Below are 16,759 nucleotides of genomic sequence, written 5' to 3'. Positions count from 1 at the left end.
CCTGTACTTGGTGTTCCACTGGTTGTCTGTGTCCATGTGGGGCTCTCAAGTCCGTGCCTTTTTAGTGGTAGTTTAAGTGTCTGTGGTGGCTTTTGTCACCTGGTTTTAGAAGGTGGGTGTTCGCTGGCAGGTGCTCTGTGCCATGGCATGTGCCAGGGACAGCCCAGTGCGAAGGAGGTGTGAGGAAAACCTGTTACAGAGGCCTCCTGATTGCACCAGAGAGAAGGAAGTACTTCTGCAGGAGAGGAGTGGCAGGCAAGAGCAAGATGAGGAAGGAGTGCTTGGTAGCTGGCTGTTTCCTGGATGAACCATGTTTCTCACTTGGAAGTTGAGACAACCTGTACTTGAAGTGGTGCTGATGCTCAGTTCATCCAGTCTTTGAGTCTGTCCCTTGACTGGTCTCTGTTCCTCTTCCATTTCTTAGGTGCAGGAATTTAGGAAGGGAAGGGTACATGTCACTGTTGGGTGGATGAGGAAGGATCCAAGGTGCTGAGCAATTGGACTGGTTCTGTTTCTTCCTCAGTCCTTCCAGCCCTGGAACAGGTTTGATTCCATTGGAGCCTGATTTATTCCTGTGCACTCCTTTGCTCAGGTTGTGGCCCTAACAAAAATCTGAGGGCAACACATGAAGTTCATGGCTCCAGCAACTGCTTGGGAGGGACCTGTTGATAAGCCTTTTTATGATATGATAATTAGGGGACACTAACACTAGGCTCTTCCTTGCTATGGATGGCAAAAATGTGTTTAAAGTAGGGCTACCCAAATAATAAATGCCTGTTTGTTTTGCAGGGAGAGAAGGAAATAAGAGAAAAATTGTTGCCAAAGGTGACTTCAAATCCGTGGTTGCGTTTTATCAAAGCAGGCAGGTGGTATCCCAAACACATCCTCAGCAGGCAAAGTACTGAACACCATACTTGAGTGCTTGCTTCAAGTTTGTTCTCCATTGTTTTAAAAGTTACCTAGAAGTGTTCTAATTCTTGGGCAAGGGGCCAATGCAGAATTAATAATTTTTACCATTGCTTCTCTGGAAACCTAAAACTTGTCGAAATCTTCAGATCTGCGTTATTAAGTGAAATTTTTGTTTGTATAGGCCAGATGGGCCTATGTTCAGAAGTTCTGGACTTCTTCCTGAACTCTGATTTTCCTGGTACTGGAGGTTACAAACAAGAGCTATAACTGGTGAGTTTTGTGTGCAGTTGTCCCTTGGAGTAGTTAATAATCTGGAAAGCTGTCAGAGTATCTGCATTGTTTGAGCACAAAGAAGGTAAGGAGCTAGGTAAAACTGGGTGTCATTTGGCAGTGATTTCAGGCCATCTGTGCCATTGATATAAAATGACACTGTTAGAATAAAACAAGAATGTAGGTATTTTGCTGAGAACATTGTGATGTACCCTGTTGCGTCACCTGCTTATGGCATTGTGAGGATGCCATTGTACAGCTGAGCATCCTGGGGAAGGGAGAGAGAGTTGCAGCTTTTGCTGTGCTTTAGAATCTCCTGGTGCTGTGGTGTGGCTGAGCAGGGCTCACCTTCCTGAGCCAACGTGGATCACTCACCTTACACAACACCGGACACGCTCCTTCAATTAGTGTTTGTGCGGATCTCAGCTATTTTGAGAGGAAAGACGTGGGTGAGGTGGAAAGAGATTGAAGGAGGCAAAAGGATTGCAGTGAGGAAATGAGGAGGACTTTTCCTTCTCCTGGGCAGAGGTGCCTCTGTAGTGACTCTGTCCTGACCCTTCAAAATGCTTTGAGCTATGTTCTCCTGCCAACACCAGCCTTAACATTTCTACAAGTGTTTATTTCTTTCTCTCCATTTCTCAGCTTTGTCTTCCCTGAATGTCAGGGGAAAATAAAAATCTGTTGAATTCTTCAGTGATACAGCCTGGGGCTGCTTTGGCAGTGACTGTTTATTTTCCAGAGGGAAAATGTCTGTGAATGACATTCTGGTTACCCTCAAAGTGAGAGACTTCAGAGTTTGACCTAGTCTTCCATTAGGATCTGTTTACCCTGACCAGCACTTCCGCAGTAGTGAACTTACTAAAGTCTGGATGTCTGTCGTTTTATACTGGCAATTGATGGCATAATACACTCCCACACTCAAGCAGATGCATGAGAATGAAGGCAAGCAGTGTTTAACAAAGCTGGCTATTTTCTTCTGATAACTAATTGCTATTTTAGACTTAGCTTCCTGCTAGCTAGAATAAATATCAGGTTTGTGTTCACCCCTCATAATGAGCTATCCTTTGCAGGGCACTATATGAATATTTGTCTGCACTACAGAATGTTTGTCTCCACATACTACTTCTTAATGACTTTTTAGTAGTTCTTGATCATTATTGAAAAGCTTTTTATATGTTTGCCAAACAATCACAAGATCTATTTTTATGCAGGTAGCTAAAGTTGCTGAACTGATTCCTGTTTATAAAGCTCACTTGCAATGTGAAGCAGTGAGACAGAAATCTTCATCTGAATGTCTGGGAGTAGCTGCAGAAACCTGGTAGAGTAAAATGTACTTGGGCATAAGAGAGGCCCTCTGATCATTGATATTAAGTGTTAATATATTTAATTGTAGATTCTTGGCACTGGAGACATGTTGCAGCTGTTTTGATTCTGACCAAATGGTCTTCCCTGCATCTCTTTTGTGGTTTTGGTGACACTGGGCCATTCTGCAACGTTGGACCATCGGTTGGACAACATGGGATCTGGTAGTTCTGTAAATGTTCAGTACAAGTACTCCCTGCAGAAGTCTGAAAATGGTGAGTGATTCTTAGAAAAGTGATCTTATCCTGTTTTCTCCTGCATGTGCTTTTGGGAGGTTGCATTGAATGCATTTCTCCTCTGTGTGTTCGTCATAGCATTGAAGTGAGGCTCTGTCTTTGAGTATCCTGTGACAAGGATTCTTAGGTGTCAGGCAGAAGACAACAGGCTTGAGGAAATAACAGCTATTTAGACAAGGAGTGGGTTAAAATCCACCCAAGCCTAACTAGAGAAGAAAGCTACAGTTAGCACCAACACCTGCTGGATGAAACACTTGCTGGGTAATGCAGGTGTTGTGTAGGCTGACAGTGAGACAGATGTCCCCTGCTGCTTCTCCTGGATTATTTTCCAAGGCTCTTGCAAGTGCAGCCAAAATAAATCTAGTTACAAAGAAGGTGAGATGGTGTGGCTATATAAAGCTGTCAAGCAAAAGGTGTGCATTTTGTCTAATTACATCAGCACAGTGCTCTTAATCTCTGTTAATAATCCAGACGTCTATGGCTCTCAAAGTTGTGGTGATTTATTTTTTGAAGCCCTCTGTAATGGTATAAATTTTGTGGGTGTGTGCCTGTGTCTGCTGCAGAGCAAAGGAGTTGATGAGGAAGACCTTAGATATAAGGAAGAGCTAAAAAGTAAATAAAGTCTTTTCCATGTTTGAATCATGCAGTCATGAGCACTGGCAGAACAGCAGGATGGGGCAAACTGTTTGCAAGTATTTGGAGAAGAAAATAAGGATTGGAAGTGGGGATAAGGTTGTGACTCACACTTTTGTTTGCTACTGTCCACTATTGAAAAACTCTTTATTTAACTTAGACTTACCTGTCACCCATAGCACCAGAGGTCCATGGACTTTCCCAACAAATTCAGGGTTGTTTTAAGATGAGCAAGTGTAACACAACACTAGTTACTTATGTGAGACCTTGTAGTACACCTGATAGCTCAGCCACAGCACTAAACCCTCTCTGAATTTGTAGCCTTTAGTTCTCAACACGCCTCAGATTTGGCCACTTGCAGTAGGGCAGCTGCTTAGGACTTGGTGCCCAAATGCAGAGTGCCAGATGTCATCCCTGTCCCCCTGTCCAAGGTCTGAAAGCTGTTTTCAAGCCTGCCTTGGAGTGTAGTCTGGTTTAAGTGCTGCCACTTTGCTATGCTTTCAGCAGGTTATCTGATACATGGTTTAGATCATCATAAAATGTGGATAAATCTTTCTCTTCTCTGTTAATTTTTTTTCCCCCAAAATTATACAAACACTGCCAGATATAACTCACCCAGGTAACCTGCTGAATTAGACTACCTGGCTTTTTCAATTGCACAGTCAGTCTCCATAAAAGCAGAGTAAAAACCAGCGCCTTGCCTATCTGGGGCTTAAATGCTGTTGACGGTGGTATTTATGTTAACTGTGCACTTGATAAAATGTCTCTCATTGGTTTAAGTTTTTACTGTTTCTAAGGTTTTGGTTTTCATTGGTATGTGTGGAGTTATCACAAGGAATTTTTTTCACAGCCCAGCAGATCAGTAAGCATTTTCTCAGCAAGAGAGAAGGCAAAGAATACAGAAGTTATTCCTGAGTTAAAGTTTGCCAAATCTTACCTTCTTGCCCACAACTTCAGGTTCTCTCACACCCCTGCTGAAGAGCAGCTGTAATCATCTTTTTTTGTGCTCTGCAATTCCCAGTGCTGAAAGAGAATAATGATTTAAAAGGATTATTATTTTCAATGTATAATCCATTGGTATACCTTCATTAGGCAAAGGTCGCTGTCTCCTGCTGAAGTACTTGGAGGGCCATTTGTTGTGTAATTAATGTAAGCTGACTGAATTAATATGATCTCTCAGTATAGAAGCCTTTGGGTAGGGGGTGAGGATTTTCCTCTTTTTAATGAAGATTTTCCCACACACCTCCCATTGCTCTCCCTGCTTTGGTGAATGTGGCAGGGGAATACACTTTCTGCAGCAGGCCTAGTTCCCTACCTCTGTTGTTTCCCTTGGATTTTGAAGCCAGCTTGTGGATACAGCAGTCATCCCCCCCGTCAGCTAAAGATGACAGAGAAGCAGTGTTAGAAGATGTTTTAAGTGTACGGCTCATGGGTGGGGCCCCAGAAAGGAACAGGAAGGGATGCAGTGTAATCCAAAGAGAGATGCCAAGAAGCAGAGCTGGTCCAAGTGGGATCAAGGACAGCTAAGGAGGATGAGAGATTCTGGAGGTAAAATTTTGTGGCAGAACTTGAAAAATAAAATGTGAAAGTACACCAATGTACTTCACTTGAAATATGCACTCACCCCATCTGAAATAATTTTTGAAGGGAACACACTGGAATTGGGAGAATACAGACACTGTGTTTAAAAGATTAAAGGGCAGATAGCCATAATTTGGTAGGAAGCATCTGGTGTCAGCACTGGCTGTGGCTTGAACCTCAAACAGGCACCTGGAAATTTTGGCATCTCGTTCATTCTGTGCCATTAATGGCCAAAGTTCTGCCTCCCCTTTTTTACTGTGGGTGTAGTTTTGTCTTTATTCTATTGTAAGGTAATGGTATGTTGATATTTATGCTAGTGTAGAGTCCTTCTAAAGCTTTTCCACAACTGCAAAAACTGAGGTATTTATTTGGCATAAAGAGAGATAGAAAATACCCATATTTTTAAGGCTCTAGAAGAAAACTTGGTATCCAGTCTTCCCCCAACTCTTTGCATGGCCTCAGTTAAATTTCTGGTTTCCTGAAGACGCAGCACCTAGAGATGGTAAGAGGGACATAAAAATGATCAAGGTAGGTAGAAAGGGAGGATATTGTCTAATAATATGGAAGAACATGTTAGGGCTTACAGGCCTTAGTAATTTGTTGTTAACACTGGTGCTGAAGGAACCAGCAGCAATGGCTGGAAGTGCTTCAGAGGTCTCTGGGCAGTCAGGGTCAGGTCAACCTCTTGCAAGAAAGAAGGCAAAAAGAGATTTTTTGCCCTTAGGCACAAGAATACAATTCCTGGTAACTTTTTCCTGAAAAGGAAAGGTTCTCCTCCATGTTTAGGGGGGTGGGGAAGGAGCTGCTGCAGGTGCCTCAGCTGCAGGCAGTGCTGCTCAGCAGCTTGGTTCTGTTCTTGTCCCCCAGCTTTCAAGGCAGCTGTCTTGATCCAGCAGTGGTATCGGCGCCACGTGGCTCGGCTGGAAATGCGCCGCCGCTGCACCTGGAGAATCTTTCAATCCATTGAGTATTCCTGCGAGCAGGATCAGATCAAGGTATGGGGCTGAGGATAAGAGCAGGTAGGAAAAACACATAGCAATGTGGTTTCTGTGCCAGACTCTGCCTTTTTGGGTGCTAGCTGGTCACCCTTTAAGTGCTCCAGTGGGCCAGGGACTGGGTTTCCTGCCCCTTTTTAACCTATTAATTCCCTGGCTGCTTGTGTTGCATAAAACAAAGTAATGAACCTCAAAAACAAGCCCCAAGAGCCGTTTAACAGAGCTTTTCTGGAGTCTGAACACAACAGGCAAGTCTATTTGGTTTGTTATGTTTTAACTTTGATTAAAATTCTCTTAAATGGCTGCTTTGCAGGGAAAGGAAGGGCTCATAGCATACTTCTGCCTGTGGCTGAAGGTAAAGCCACTGTTTTGACTTCATCTCAAGAAAGTCAAAACTTAAATTGGTTCAATGAGAGTTGCTGTACATACCAGACAGCATGAGGAGGGCAGAGGTAAAACTTCCAGAAAGATGATGATGATAGGTTGCTACTCTGATCAATTTCATTCCGGGGTGAATGATGGGCTCTCCATCTTCCTGCAGCTTCACAACTTCTTCAGTTACCTCATGGACCAGTTCACACCAAGCAGCAGCAAAGAGAGTAAGTTTGTGTGCTCGTTGTAGATGTGGCACCAGCAGCTCTGAAGGCTGAACCCTGTATAATTCATTGTCCAGTGCTGGGCAATCTTCAGGATGGCACATGTGGCCAAGTCCCAAGACTGACAGCATCAGGATTAGAGAGTGAATTGTTTGGAGACTATGAGCTGTGTAAGGGATGTGGGGCAATTCCTGCTCTTAGGAGCTGGAAGGAGGCATAAAGGTTCGGTATGTTGTCACAGAATGGCAGAATGGTGCACACTGCACAGTGACATTTGTCTCTGCAGCCTTTCCCCCACTGCAAGTTTTGTAGCAGTGCCAAGCAGTACCCAGCATCCATGGCTGCAATTGCTCCTGAGTGCCAGCCTAACTAAACAGCTCTTCTGTAACAAATTACTAGGATGGTACCTGGAGCCAATTATCTACTTTTTTGTCTGTTTCTGGTTTTTTTTAAATTTTTTAAATCAACCACACTAATCTGCTCTCCAGGGGATTTTATCAGTCGCATGTTTGTAAGTGGGGAAAGTTACAAAGAGGCAGAGCTGGAAAAATACTGTGACTATGAATCCATAGAGGTGCCAGACTCCTACACCGGACCCCATCTCTCTTTCCCACTCCTCCCTGACCATGCCACGGCCTTGCTGGAAGCTTTCCAACAGAAACAGGTAAGGATCCCAAAAAGGTACCATGCTCTCCCCTTCTCTGAACAGGGGTGTAGGATAGATAATTTGGTCTTAACTTTCTTACCAAGCTCAGTTGACTGGAGTATAACAAGCTGGCTGGCTGTCAAACAAAATGGGGTTGGAAACTATATGGTATTTCCTTATGCCATAGAAATGTTCTTCCTGAAAATATACTCCTGACAAAACGGAACACTTTACGTAGGGGTGTACCAATATTAACCTGAATTTCATTTTTAAAGGAAAAAATCAGCAACAGCTCATGTTGAGACTTTTCATCATTTTTTGTTCAAATTTCTTGATTTGTAAATAGGTACAGGATGGCCCAGAGGAAAACAGCGAATTACAGTGTTTTGTGCTATGCAACTTGGACCCCGGTTTAAAATGTAAATTGTGAGTTTTTTTGATAAGGAAGTTGAGTACCACTCCAGAACTAACAAGACAAGCCTTCATACAATTGCAGTGTTCTGCTGCCATCCCTCAGCTGATATGCTGAACTGCAAAATAGGTCAAAACATCCCTTCTCCAAAGAGAACTTCTAACCCAAAGGTGTCTCATGTCCTTGCTGTATTAAATGCCTACGCCCCGGCTTTGAGCATATCTATCACTGCAGGACACGCGGAAACTCACAGACTGATTCAATGTGGAAAAGCTAAGAAAGATCTAGAGGAGCAACTTTCTTACCTGTGATATTGGACTGGAATTTCTGCTGCTCCTGGAGGTGGTGTCGCCTAGTGGGTATAGCCTTGTCCACAAGGTGCTGGGGCTTTAGGGTTGCTTTGCCAGCCCTCTCAGTGCTGAGTCTGGGCTGCTTTGTGCAAGTGTCTGCCATCCTGCTGTTTCCCAATATTTCCCTCATCTTGTTTGTAAGCCCATAGGTCAGTACAGACTGCCATTCCAGGGAGAATTTCTGCCATCCAGGCTATCCTGGTGGAGTCTTGACAGCCACAGTGGTGCTGCTCAGAGGCCACTGATTTCCTGCTTTAATCCCTTTACTTTCTCCTAGTAGCAGCTCCATGCTCGCTATGTCTTAAACCTCCTGCATGAGACCAGGAAGCACCTCAAGCAGTTGCCAAACATCAGCCATGTCTCCACCTGCTACAGCGAGGAGATCACCGTGTGTGGTGGGTCCCTTGCAGCCTCCGGGGTGGAATGCTCCTGTAGGAGGGTGGGGCAGAGAGAGAGTGATACTGAGAGCACGATGCCCCTCTCTGTTCTGAATGTGGAACACAATGCTCTCTATAAGCAAAGTGTGTGATGCCTTGAGAGGCAGCTGGGTCTGTCTGAAATACCCAGGTGGTATTTTTTTGTCTCACCCCAAATTCAGAGTTGTTTTACTAAACCACAGAAATCACATCCAGCTGAGGACTAGTCACAAAACTTGGTAGTGATCTGACCTGTTCTGTGGTCTGGGATTATTTAAAAACAAAATCCTGGAGCCTTTCTGGGTGAGCACCAGCGCGTGCATGCAGATCCAGAATGTCAATGCATCTTTGCATGGTATAAGTAAACTTGAGACAAAGCTTTTTACTTTTTTCCTACTCTAATGTTAAAATGTTGAGATATTTCTGAAAAATACATAGTACAGACTTTTGCATGCAGCCAGCCTCTGGAAAACAAACCTCTCTCTCCAATATTATGTTAAATGACAATTAGATTGTAATTTTGAATGCTAAGCTTTCTCCCACATAATGACAATCTTGTGCCAGGATGTGCCATCACAAGAGATAAATGACCAAAGCTTCTAAATCAGTCTTCAGCAGATGGTGTAGGTTTTTTTAACTGACCTTCTCAGACTTCAGCTCAAGCCTTATCTTGTGTCCTTTTCCTCTAGGCTTGTGCTTCCCAAAGTATTTCTGTGCTGATTAATTTATAAAGGACCTAGCTCATAGCAAGTTAGGTGTTGGTGTTTTTTTTAAGTCCAAGGTAAACATAGTGTGACTCATCTCTTTGTGCTTTTCAGGAGACTTACACGGCCAGCTGGATGACCTGTTCCTCATCTTTTACAAGGTAGGCACCAAATTTGGAGAGGGAGGATGTCCAGGCATTGCAATGGGTATTCCATGGGTCATGTTGAGACATGTTTGCAAAATTGGGCCATTCATGTGCAATTCTCCAAGTCAATTGGATTGGTTTTAAATGGCTTCACAAATCAGTAGCTTATTCCCTTGCTGACTAGAAAATCTGATATCCATGTCCATTTTGTTAGTGCCAATGGGTGTTTTTCTAGTGCTGATAGCAATGACAACTCTTTGTGACTGCCAGTTTCACTGCTGGGGCCCACAGTATAAAGATGAGCAAGGGTCTGTTGTAACCTAGGACAGGAGTGAGAGGCTGCAGCTGGGGGGAGGGCATATGGACACCTTGGAGAAGCCTCTCTGGTGACATCCACCTGTTCCTTGCTTTTACAGAATGGCCTTCCTTCCCCTTCCAAGTCCTACGTGTTCAATGGGGACTTTGTAGACAGAGGCAAGCAGTCCCTTGAGATCCTTGTTATCCTCTTTACCTTCCTCCTGATCTATCCCAAGGAGGTTCATCTCAACCGCGGGAACCATGAGGACCACATGGTGAACTTACGGTACGGCTTCTGTGCAGGGCTGAGCGCCATGTCGAGGGCCTTGTGCAAAATCCCACTGAGCTTCCTTTCTCCTGTTCCTTTAGCTATGGTTTCACCAAGGAAGTGATGCAGAAATACAAGGTAGGCCTATGTTTGTGTCTTCTTTACCATGGGAGATATGCCTTTAGAAGACTGGATGCTTTATCTCTTTTTTCTTTCTCTCAGGTGCATGGGAAGAAAATCTTGAGGATGTTTCAGAATGTCTTCTGCTGGCTGCCCCTGGCCACCCTGATTGATCAGAAAGTCCTCATTATTCACGGGGGCATCTCTGACACCACTGACTTGGATATGCTTGAGAAAATTCAAAGGAACAGAGTAGGTTTTATTTCCCAGTTATTGCAAGAGACAACAGTGTTGCTGATTTGTGGTGAGAAGCTCATTTCTACATGCCATCTTAGCTGTTGACAAGACAAATCTAACAGATGGTCTTCCTAGACAAGCTTGTGTTTAGGTATAGGCTTTGGTTAGTGTGTGTCAGGAGCTGTGAAGCGATGGAGCACTGTTGGTTTCTGGAATATGTGCTGGTGGTGCTGAAGTAAAAATGCAGTGATGATGAGACATCGTCCCACAGTTCCTTAGCCTGCTTTTACCCCCTAGATTTCCAGAAGGAGTTTAATAAATCATTTAACTTGCCTCTGCCTCACTCACTCAGTTAGGAAATACCCCTTTCCTTCTCCAAATAAAATCGCAACTCTTGCATTAGTCATTCATGCTTCCTTTGCTCTACTGCATAGTTCCCATTCCAGATGAAATCTGTATGCAGGAAATCAATGAGGAAGAGCGAGATGAGATGGGTGTGAGGCCCAGCTGCAAACCCAGGATGGCTTGTCTAAGAGGATGGCACTAATAGTTCCCTATAGTCAAGGAGCAGTTGATGGAAAGAAGGGAGTGAGGCTTGGATCACTTGAAGTCTGCCAATGGAAGACATTAGAGCTGGAGGTCTGGGTTTCATGCTGTGTTATCAGCTCCATTTCTCTCATATCTTTCAGTTTGTTTCTGTGTTAAGGCTGAAGAAAAGGAAGGAATCGAGTGGAAAACCACAAATCCAGGCCATAAATGGGGAGAGCGAATCAGGCACTGATGCAGCTCCCAGGTTATCTCTGCAGCCTCAGACAGCCCAGGCTCCCAGCACAGCCAACAGGCGGGAGTTCTCCAGGTGGCTCCGGCAGACGGTGCAGGAACAAATCGACACGTGCCGCCGGCTGGTGGACATCAGTGAGTCAGAGCCAGAGGAGCTCACCTATTCCAGCATGGTCTCCTTGAAGGATGCGGATGAGCCGTGCTGGACTCTCCAGGAGGAGTGGAAGCAGGTGAGGAGTCTTAGCAGGGTCCTGAGCTGGATGTGCTGTGGGTGCCTCCTGCAGCAGTTGGTCATTCAGTGGTAGGTGGCCAGGAAGGGGTGCTCTGTGAGGCCATGGGGACGTTTCATTGGTACTTTTGTTACCTCCTAGGAGGAGCAGCTGGGGGCTTCCTTTCCTTGTTTTTCCAGCCTAGGAGTCTCTTCTGTGTACTCTGACACCACTGTTAGTTGGTTGATATTACATGTGACCTTCCAGTGCTGCACACCTTTTCACTGTAGCACTGTATACTGAAGTCAGGGTTAAAGGGATTAGGCCTTAATCCACAGAGTGGTTACTGAGTTAGCACTTGTATTTCTGGAGGCTATGGAAGGTCCTGGCTAGAGAACAAAGGCATTTTATACTAAGCCTACTAATCTGGATCTCAGGATCTGCTAGTTGTTCTTGCCCTGGGACTTGTGTTTTAGGATGGAGAAAGACAGGCAAGGCTCTTGGAATCTTAATGCTAGCAGAGGCAAAGCTTGTATCAGGCCTGACTAATGCACATCCCTCTTTCCCCAGACACTTTGGATGTGCCTGTAGCTCATGGCCAACAATATTGCCAGTTCTGAGGTGGCCCAAGTCTGTGACAGTCTTCAGCTGGAATGCAGGAAAAATGTCTGTTCCCTTGCACTCTGGTTATAGCAGCAGTGTAGGGAGAGATTCCGAGACTGAGCTGTATTTTCTTAGTGAACTTTGCCAATCCTTTCAGGTTTTAGACATCCTCTGGAGTGACCCCATGCCTCAGGAGGGCTGCAGAGAAAATAAGGTGCGAGGTGGTGGCTGCTACTTTGGGCCTGATGTGACGGAGAAGTTCCTTGAGAAGTACAGCTTGCAGTTCCTGATCCGCTCTCACGAGTGCAAGCAAGAGGGCTATGAGTTCTGTCACAGCCGCAAGGTCAGCTGGGGGTGGTGTGAAGGGCACTTGGGTTTCCATCCTGTCAGGATGGGGTTTCTGGGGGGGGGTGGCTGTCTCAGTTCTGCATTTCTTCCAGTGGGACTTTAAGCACATGCAAAATCCTTGAACAGGCTTATTTAACTGAAGTGCGGGGACACGGATGCACAGGCAAACTGTGTCCTTGTGTGTGGTGCTTGAGAAAATATCTGAACCCACTTGTGCTATGGCCCCTACTTAGTGCAGCTGCTCCTGCAGATGAGCTACAAAAGGGTGCTACTGAGCTGCTGCAGCCAAGTTCTGTTTTCAGAAGATGCTGTCAGATCAGTGGCTTCATCAGGGTACTTGGATTCTGGAGAGCAGAATTGTTGGGAGAGAGCACAGGAAAATTGTAGAAGCCCAACATGTGGCCAGATCCACATGTGACCACTGCCACCCACAAGGAACTCACACCTGCATGGCTTCCAGGCCAGCTGCCACCTGGCTCTCCCTCTTCTCCATATAAGATGGATGCTTTCACAGTCTGTGGACTCTGGAGGGGATTGGGTGTATTGTTCATATGTATATCAATATTACAGGATTAATGTACTGCCTGCAAATGCCCTTTTTTTTGGGATTAGGTGCTGACCATCTTTTCAGCCTCAAACTACTATGAGATTGGCAGCAACAGGGGAGCCTATGTGAAGCTGGGACCAGACCTCATCCCCCACTTTGTTCAGTATCAAGCAAACAAGACGGCCCATTTGCTCACTATGACCCAAAGGCAAGGCTTTCTAGTTGCTCTATTTGCCAAGTCAAAATTCCCTAAGGGAAAACTTTGTGAGCTTTTAGAAAGCTTGACTCTGGAGATGAACTTTCACAGCTTGATTTTTCTAAAGAATAGCTCTACAGGAGGGATTACGCTTTGTACTTGAAGTTACTGAGGAAAGCTCAAGGGTTGAGAAGGGATTATTAACAAAATTCCAAGGGGATTTTTCTAAAGCTTGCTGATATTTTTCAGCTTCTCTTTTCCATGTCAGGTGTTAACTTCTGATCTTTGCTGAAGCTCTCTTTTGGGTTGTTACTTCACAAATGAATGCAGGGACTTGTGGCACCAGCTGCAGGGAGCTGTGCCCTGGGCATGCAGTGCCTTGTCACAAGCACTGAGATGCAGCTGTAGCTGTGCAGAGCAGTCGGGTGGGCAATCCATGGACAAGCCAGGTAGAGCACTGGGAGGGAAGGTGCAGTTTTTCTTGTGATTCAGGGCAAGTCCTTCAAGTGCTTCTGTTCTGCATCCTCTAGAATCAGCAGAGTAGAGGAGTCAGCCTTTCGAGCCTTGCGGGAAAAGCTCTTTGCTCACACCTCAGCCCTCATCAGTGCCTTCAAGTCCTACGACAGGGACAATACAGGTAACCTAGAGCTGAGGGACGTGTGGGTTCATTGCCTGGTCAGATAGGGCTGAAGGGACTACGTTGAGTTTGTGGCTCGCTGGGAGACTGCTCAGTGACAGGTGTCACCAGCTGTCATGGGGAGGCTGTATCAGACCTTGCCAGAGGTCATTTGCTGTTACTGTCTCTGTGGATGCCTTGGAGTGACACCATAATGTGGGGATGCTGAAAAAGCAGGACGTCATTAGCCTGAGGTGCAGTAATTGAGGCTGGTCCTAGAAGAACTCCTTGCAGCTGAAGTACTGATGAAGCCTGGGGAAGATGACCTGGAACATGTCTGTTGTGTCAGTTGAGAAGGGCTGGGTGGTCTCTAGAGCCCCTTCATCCCTGAAGTCTAAAATCACTGGGAAGAGGAAAGCAAGGGATGTCTTCAATGGCAGTTATCTTTGTCAGAGCCTTAAGGAAGGAGCTGAGAGTTCTGACCTCTGTGGCAGACAGGAGTGCTATGTTGATGCAGTGACCAAGAGGTGCTGCTGAGAACTGTCTACTGGTGGGGCAGGGGAGAAAAGGGATATGGTGGCTGGCAGAACTGCTCATGGAGAGAACTGCTTTCTTGTTTTCTTCCCTGGCAGTAAAACTGTTCATAGGAATCCAGCTCGGATGTTACAGCTGCTGCTAAAATGGGAAGTGGGCTGAAAATTTCTAATGAAATACCCAAAGTTAGTGTCCGGCATTTGTTCAGATGCTTGCACCCTCATAAACCTTGATACGTTGCAATGACGAAAACCTTGCTGAGGCTTGGGTAGGAAGTGTATGTATGCCTGCACTGCGAAATAATGCTGTGCTGTCAGCAGCACCTAGAGTGTGTGTCACTGTTTTAGGCTTTGTCTTTGCCTTCACGTGCTTTCCGCTGCCTGTGTCCCAGAGGTGTCTCCCTTTTGTGTACAGGAAAGATCACTCTGAGCAACTGGGCAACAGCAGTGGAGTCAGTGCTGCGGCTGGGACTGCCCTGGCGAATGCTGAGGCCACAGCTGGTGCGCAGCGCCGAGGACGGCATGCTGGAGTACAAATCCTGGCTGGATGATCTGGCCATGGAGCAGAGGAGCCAAGAGGTAAGCACTCAGCCCCTTCCATCAAAGCATGATGTGAGCACCTCTCACCAGATCCCTGGCACGTACAAATCAATTCTAGTACAAAAGGACAGTGGATGCTTCCTGCATAACCTGAAATCACACTGAAGTTTATAGGAAGTTTTGCCTGAGCTCAAATAGTCCTGAGGCACCCAGCCCATTTTTAAAAAGAGATGACGGATGTGAAATCAAAATTTAGGGGTAGTTTGGATGCAGGCTGGTGAGTAGGAAAACTGTATTTCACTCTCCAAGTAGCAGTTTCTTAATTACAGCCAACAAATGCAGCTCTGCAGTGGTTATAAAATGCAGCCTGGGTCACTGTTAGCCCAGAAGAGCACCAATGGGAAGGGACAAGTTGCTGATGGTCTGTTCTGCAGCTGCACAGAGGGTCCAGTCATCACACACTTGGTTGATAAGGCACTACTGGCAAGTTTTTGAGAGCAAAAAATATTCTTGCTTGTGGAGACATCTGCAGTAACAACTCAGAGAAAGGAGAGGTGTTGTCAGGATAAAAACTGTGATCATGTCTTTCAGCACATCCAGTCCAGCTTGCTGGAAGTCATTTATCGAAACAGATCCAACTTAGAGACCATATTCAGGATCATAGACAGAGACCATTCAGGTAAGCAGGTGTGCAGGGGCTGTTGATCACTGCCTTCTGTGATCCCTTCTGCTTTGGAGTTTGCTTTAGTATGTATAGAGGTGTTTTTATTTAGGCTTGGGTGGTCCTGCTCCCTCCCACACTTCTGCAATGCCCATTTGTATTATGCCTCTGCTGCTTTGAGCTGTGTCTTAGTCCGTGTTCTCCACATTAGGAGATGTAGCTGCAGCATGTAAAATGCTCCTCTGCAGGTCTCATCTCCTTTGAGGAATTCCAGCAAACCTGGAAGCTGTTCAGCTCCCACATGAACATTGAACTCACGGATGATGGCATTAACGACTTGGTTCGCAGCATTGACTTCAACAAGGATGGAAACATTGACTTCAATGAGTTCCTGGAAGCCTTCCGCCTTGTCAGACAGTGCCCGTCGTGAGAACCTGCCGGGAGCTGCCACGTCCCATGCCTTGATTTCTACAAAGCCAGGACTGTCCACTGTCCCACCTAACCTAGAGTGTGCCTGCAGATGGCAAGCAGGGAAAGGGGAGGCAGGTGCCCAAAACAGACATCACTGTAGGTGACAGCTGTGACCCATCTGGGGAGGCTAACAGGTGAAATAGATGGACTGCACTTCAATTCAGACTGCTTTTAAAAGAAGCTGTGTTTTAAATAGTTTCCTGCTCAAAGGGAAGATGCAACTTAGCTTCTCTTGTCAATGTGAGAGAATGTTACAGGTGTATTGAAGAGCAGTAAAGTGGAAGTCAATGTATTACTTGTAGGCAGTGTTTTAATGAGGTAGCACCTGTTTGATTGCAGCTTTCCTTTTAATAAACCATTTTTTCCAGACTGCTGTTGCTTGGCTGTTTATTTCTTCTCTAGTTAACTCTGTGAGCAGCAGTGCTGTTCCAGTGATGACACCTACTTCCCTGCTGGTGTTCCTCTGCTGTGGTAAGCTTGCTCTGGAAGTTTGGAGCTACTAAGTACACATAGTAGAGCAGAATGATGGAAAAATACCTCAAATATGCAACACTGTCTCTAGCTGGGGGACTTGTTTAAAAAAATCTATTGAGATAATTTCATTTTCAAAGCCCAGGGCAGTAGATCAAGTAGCTCCCTGATAGGGAGCCTATGCTGCAGGTTTGTTATTTTCAAAGCATGGTAGGACTCCAGCTTGTGAATTGGGGTGGAATGTGAAGAGTTTGCAAAACAAGAAACAATGTGGTTGTCAAATACAAGCAGCACAGTCTGGCAGGGGCCCCATGGCAGAAGACTTAAGACTGCTACCCCAGCCTCCAAAAGAGAATTCTAGCCTCACTCAATTTCTTACAGAGCTCATTGCCCAGTGCAGACAGTTTATTAACTGGAACTATGCTTCCAAAAGGAAACTAATCCTGTTCCCCCTTATCTAGAGTTCCACATATGCTTTTTCAATTGCAATGGAATCATGCTTCCACAAACACTCTCAAATGCACAATAGGGGTCCCAGCACATTGCAGTTGTATTTCTATTTTTCCATCCTTCAAATTTAATGAATGGAATTAATTTTGATGGCTA

At 45.4% G+C, this 16,759-nt stretch overlaps 1 protein-coding gene across 1 annotated transcript; it reads left to right on the top strand.

The window, feature by feature from the left end:
* Positions 1 to 1,175: 1,175 nt before the first annotated feature.
* Positions 1,176 to 15,990, top strand: PPEF2 (protein phosphatase with EF-hand domain 2). Its single transcript, XM_054632487.2, has 16 exons — positions 1,176 to 2,756; positions 5,859 to 5,986; positions 6,528 to 6,585; positions 7,071 to 7,246; positions 8,271 to 8,385; positions 9,225 to 9,271; positions 9,673 to 9,839; positions 9,923 to 9,959; positions 10,044 to 10,193; positions 10,868 to 11,188; positions 11,928 to 12,113; positions 12,731 to 12,873; positions 13,392 to 13,498; positions 14,426 to 14,589; positions 15,142 to 15,229; positions 15,460 to 15,990. The coding sequence occupies exons 1-16, from the start codon at positions 2,696 to 2,698 to the stop codon at positions 15,639 to 15,641; spliced, it is 2,130 nt and encodes a 709-aa protein (XP_054488462.1). The 5' UTR covers positions 1,176 to 2,695; the 3' UTR covers positions 15,642 to 15,990.
* Positions 15,991 to 16,759: the final 769 nt, after the last annotated feature.

The sequence above is a fragment of the Agelaius phoeniceus genome, chromosome 4 (genome assembly GCF_051311805.1).
Source record: "Agelaius phoeniceus isolate bAgePho1 chromosome 4, bAgePho1.hap1, whole genome shotgun sequence".
NCBI lineage: Eukaryota > Metazoa > Chordata > Aves > Passeriformes > Icteridae > Agelaius > Agelaius phoeniceus.
This window is presented reverse-complemented; position numbering and strand designations above follow the sequence as displayed.